Source organism: Arachis duranensis, chromosome 7 (assembly GCF_000817695.3).
Source record: "Arachis duranensis cultivar V14167 chromosome 7, aradu.V14167.gnm2.J7QH, whole genome shotgun sequence".
NCBI classification, from domain to species: domain Eukaryota; kingdom Viridiplantae; phylum Streptophyta; class Magnoliopsida; order Fabales; family Fabaceae; genus Arachis; species Arachis duranensis.
The window spans coordinates 60738883-60744107 of record NC_029778.3 but is presented as its reverse complement, the minus strand read 5'-3'; the positions used below and the strand labels follow the sequence as shown (position 1 = coordinate 60744107).

Genomic DNA, 5225 nt, shown 5'->3' with positions numbered 1-5225 from the left:
ACGTTTGATTGTATTTTTATTTTTAGAATTTTTATTTTTTAAATTTTATAAAAACAATAAAATTCTATTTTCTATTTTTATCTCATATTTTTTTTTTCTTTTTAAAGTCTAAAAGTTAAAAAATAATAAATATTAAAAATGAAAAAAAAAATAGACGCAAAAACCAAATCACCCTAAATTTCTCCGGGGTTTTCCCTAGGTTCTCCCCTCTTTCTCTTTTGCTTATTTCCTACTGGCTTCCTGCTACCAATCTATTTTCTTGTCTACTAAGACTCCCCTTCGCCTGTTGATTGAAATACCCAAACGCCCTCCTAGTGGTTGACAATTCAAAATATATTCCCAACTTCCAACTTGTTGGCTTTTCGGTTCCATTCCGTTCCGTTTTCTCTCCGCTGCCTTCTCAAATAAATGGCCTCCAATTCACACAGGGCGGCTCCTTTCTACGGCGTCGCTGCCCCTTTCCGGTCAAGGTAGCTCTCAACTCTCTCTCTCTCTCTCTCTCACTCTCTCTCTCTCTCTCTCTCTCCCTCTGATTTAATTTTGAATCCCTCATTTCAATTGATATCATTGCAGAGATGGGCTTAGCACAAGGGCAGTATCGGGGACCGACGAGATCCAATTGCGAATTGATCCCTTCGACTTGGAGGACGAGATCACCGGTCTTCATACCCAAGTTAGAAGGTTGAAACATGTATGTTATTATTTTTCTTTTGTTTCTAAATATTCACATGCAATTTGTATGTCTCCTTGCCCTTGTTCTGAGTTCTGAGTTTTTTTTTTGAAGGGATATGTATGTGTTGAGTTTAGAACGGATCTGGTTGCATCTTCGGTTTTTGTGTGTGCGATGATATCACTTGAGAGTTGAGAGTATTTGGATCATTCGTGTTCAAATAATTAGATGTTCTTTTCATAAAAGGACCAGGTTTCTCTCAACATAAATTGACCTAACTTTGAACTATAGCTTAGAAAGAAGGCACGCTCATTCAGTTATTTGAGGATTTTATTTTATTTTATTATATGTAAGTAATCTTGGGAATATATTGGAGATGATATATGTACATGTTCATGCCCCTAAATTTTCAATGAAGAATATTACCTAATCTAGAGGCTGAGTTTGAAACTGATTCAATGAGAATACTTGTACTGGAAGATAGGGATTAGAGATACAAGTGCTTGCTCAACAATGAGAAATCCTTCAACAACAATATTTATGTAGTCAATTGCAATTGTGGAGTCGCTCTAGTCTCAAGGATTAGATTTTGAAGGTCTATCTCTAGCTAGAATGATTCTATGGTATATAACAAGGGAGTTTCTTTGGTGAAGTGTAAAGTTGGTGAAGAATGAAGAGTATAATTAAATTTTTCAGGAGAGTGTACATTGCATAGGATGTCTTTATTTTCTTTCTATTTTTTTTAAAAAAATTTTCTCTATTGTAAAACAGCAAGCTTTCACTCTTCATTGAAAAGCACTCTTCCCCATGGCATGAGCCATATAACAAACTAACTAAATCTAATAGATTCTAATTGAAGCTGTTGCACAAACTAACTAATGCAGTTTCTATCAATCTGGTGATACAACCTCTTCGAGTCGGTTGTTTATCTCCAAGTGAATTCAAATGAATTCACAAAACTGAGTATTCACAATACATGATTTGCAAAGATGCTTAAGCTCTTATAAATATTGCTAATCTCAAACTGACTCTCTAACTAACCTGAATAGGCCTAACACTAGTGGACTTATCATGGGTGTAGGGGAGAATTATCTTATCAGATTCAGTTTTGCTGGCTCTAGATCACATTGCTTCTGAGTTCTGTCATGATATCATTTGATAGAATCTTTAATTATTGATGCATGTATGAATATTATTGGTTGACTGACTTGTTGAATTATAGCCTCCAAATAATTCTTTCGATGGAATTAGGTTTGATTAAACTTTATCATGTTTGAAAAATTTATCTTCTTGCTTTTTTCTTCTTCTTTTTTCCATCTATTCTTCCTCAGTTGTTGTGGACTCACAATTCTAAATATTTCTGCCACAGGTTGCAAGCGAGATAGGCACAGAAGTAAAGTATCAAAAGGATTTTTTGGAACAAGTGGTATGTATTTTCCCATATTTAGTTGTGTTGTTGGAATTCAACTTTTCTACTATATATCTCATTCTCTTGAAATCTTCAATTTTATGTTTTGAAATGTGAATTGTAAATGTGCCGGAAAATTTCTCTTAATCATTATCCTAAATATTAAATGAAGTAAAAACTAAAAAGTAGATACTTGCAGTGTCTTAAAATCTTAAAAAGGCAATCACTTTCAATTGGAGCTTCTATCATTTCTCAGAAGAGGGGGAAAAATAAATAAAGAATTCAGCTGGTTCTTGGCATTTTTTCCATGTTGCTAAGTTGTAATTAACTCATTCGTCTACTTTCTGGAAGGAAAATGTTAAACCGTCTTATTAACCTTTTAGTTTACTTTTCCAAACTTTCAATACAGCAAATGGGAATAATGAAGGCTCAAGTAGGGGTGAAGAACAATATGAGAAGATTGAACAAGGCCGTGATTAAAAGTGGCTCGAATCACATTCTTCATATCGTTACATTTGGTTTAGTTTTGTTTCTCATAGTATACCTTTGGTCCACGATTTCCAGAAAATGAGGACTCGAGAGCTTGCTGCCCAACTTCCTCCTTCTCTACTTCCCAATTGTATTCCACCACTGATGTGAAAATGCTCCACGATTCTTTGTAGTTTATACTAAAATCTAAATTTTGAGATTATGTTTCTTGCATAGTTAAGGAGTGATTCTAAAAAGATTGTTAATTTGCTTGCCTAATAGTTTTGGAGTGTATATTAAACAGTTTAGCTTGAAAGCTTATAGGTGATTTTGGAGTGTAAAATATATTGACATCGTTTCATATGAATTATTTCGATTTAATTTATAAGTCAAACATCATGTTTGTACTTATGGTTTAGCAAACATTGAAAAAGGGGTTTGAATCAATATGCTACTTGTTCCTGCACAGTAATCTGAGCCGAGGTATAACTCCTAGTGTCGAGGTATAACTCTTTCCGTTTATATGGAATTTTATGTCCTAAGAATACAGATATCGAGCTATACTTCAGTCGTCAAGGAACACCGGAGAGTGTTGAGACCTGCATAGAGACTTCAATGCTCAAGTAAGAAAAAGTATAAGATAACGTATATGTTATTCAGAGAATAGTGTACATTTTACGTGCTTAGAGTTTTGTATTTATAAAGTTGTTATGCTATAGGTGGTTATCCCGTGGTCCTAGTATTTTGGTAACCACTTTTGCACGTGTTCAGATGGTTCCGTTAAAGCCAAGATTCTCTCTAATTGAAATAGGCACGTTTTATTTATTTTATTCAAATTCCGTTTTATAGGTAAATCTTAAGCCGAGCTATTGCTAACGGATCAATAGATAAATTTGGGTCAAGGTATAGGTTTCATTGGCTGAGATATAGGTAATAGATCAAGACTTGTTTTCCAAATAATAGGTGACAATTACCAAGTAATACGGAATGGATCAAATTGTAATGGCCGAGTTATAGATGTAACGACCGAGTTATGTGTTGGTAATTTATGAGTTATGAAAACCCTAACGTTCTTTTGACCTAATCTCTGCATTATAGCTTGTAGTTGTCGAGTTATAATGACCAGGTCACTACTTTTTTCTAAACTCAATATCAAATATGAGCTTTTTAGTCTTGAACTCAAAATGAGATATGAGCTTTTATGGAGATGACAATTATATATCCTAGTTCAATCTTTAAGTACAATGATATTTAGAATCAGTTTCTACCAAAATAATAGTAGAATTTTGCTTTAATCAAATTTTGATTATAACCAATTTAAACGCCAAACGAAATGAAACTCAAACCAAACTCCTATCCTAAATCTTATAATAGAGCTTTAAACCAGGCTCTCTAGAACACCAAAACTAAAAGATTTTAAATCCGAGTTTACAAAATCAAACTTGGAATGTAAGCTTGAGAAAAAAGAGAATATGAGATGCTGATGGTATGAATTTGTTCTTGTGAAGGTTGGCCGCTGTATAGCTCGTCTGCTGATGAATAACTTGGAGCTTTCCATCGAGATGAATTATACTTCGGCAACAGGAGAACAAAGGGGTGGGTATATGCAAAAGGCACTCCAATACTCAAGTTAGTGAGTGAATAATGTGATTTGTATTGCTGTATATGAAATTAACGTCTTACCTCCTTTTTATATTCGAGATTAGAAGATAACGGCTATGTCTCCATGACATATTCAACCGTTTTAATATTTGCTTTAATGTTTGTTATTGATAACTGATTTATAACATTCATAGCCGAGTTATAATTTATAATCGATTTATAACCGTCATATCATAGTCCCCGAGTTTGACATGGTGATATTTTGATAAAACAAGTTGAGCTTTTATTGATGAGTTATAATTTGGCGTTTTGATCTATAAGTATGGAGCTCCCAATTCAACATATTTTTATCAAAATAAATATACAAAATAAAATAATTAAATAGAGAAGTTTTTGTTTTCGAAAAAGGAAAAAGAAAAAGTCTTGTCATTAAATGATAAGGAAACTATCATTCCAGTTTCCAATGCGATTTAGTGCCATTGGTTTTGAGAGAAACAATAGTTGTGATTGATTATATGAAACTGAATCGGTTTCATGAAATTTTGACATATTTATTTGAAAAACTGAAGGGTTTCATAAATGAAAGTTTAGTTTAGTCAAAACGTTTTGGGAAGAGAGTGAAACATGAGTAAAAGAGATCAGTTACTTTTTCTTTCAATTTGATTTTTCATCCTTTCGTCTTTTTCTTTCTGTTTTGTGGAAAATAATGGGAGAGAAAAAGGGTAAAAAAGTACAAAAGGAAGATAATTGTGGTTTCTATAAGTGGGTCAATGAGGATGTAAAAACTTGTGGGTCTCTCTTTATATATAAAGATAGTATTAATGAAATAGATTCTACAAAAATAGCGAGGTCTAAGTTTCGAGTGGAACTGTTACCATGTACAAGGGTTGAGTGTGTGTTTTATAGGAAAAATCATTTTGAGTATTTCTATATGTATAGTTGTGTATTGGAACTTGGAAGAGCTTTGGGTGAAGTTGCCTTTTATGAATTTTCAATGTAGCGTGTTGAAGCAGTTGAACTGTGCTTCTTCTTAATCGCACCCAAATGGTTGGGCTTTTTTGAGGTGTTTTAAATATT

General features: G+C 33.3%; 1 protein-coding gene across 1 annotated transcript; it reads left to right on the top strand.

The window, feature by feature from the left end:
• Nucleotides 1–220: 220 nt before the first annotated feature.
• Nucleotides 221–2971, top strand: LOC107459220 (bet1-like protein At4g14600). Its single transcript, XM_016077440.3, has 4 exons — nt 221–470; nt 574–691; nt 2040–2096; nt 2488–2971. Exons 1-4 carry the CDS (start codon nt 409–411, stop codon nt 2647–2649), a joined length of 399 nt encoding a protein of 132 aa, XP_015932926.1. The 5' UTR covers nt 221–408; the 3' UTR covers nt 2650–2971.
• The last annotated feature ends 2254 nt before the right edge of the window (nt 2972–5225 follow it).

What these genes read in the sequence shown, in the direction of transcription:
- LOC107459220 (XM_016077440.3), top strand. Translation starts at nt 409, where the DNA reads ATGGCCTCCAATTCACACAGGGCGGCTCCTTTCTACGGCGTCGCTGCC. An exon ending in GCTGCCCCTTTCCGGTCAAG is followed by an intron (nt 471 to 573) that starts GTAGCTCTCAAC and finishes ATATCATTGCAG; the next exon opens with AGATGGGCTTAGCACAAGGG. An exon ending in AAGTTAGAAGGTTGAAACAT is followed by an intron (nt 692 to 2,039) that starts GTATGTTATTAT and finishes TTTCTGCCACAG; the next exon opens with GTTGCAAGCGAGATAGGCAC.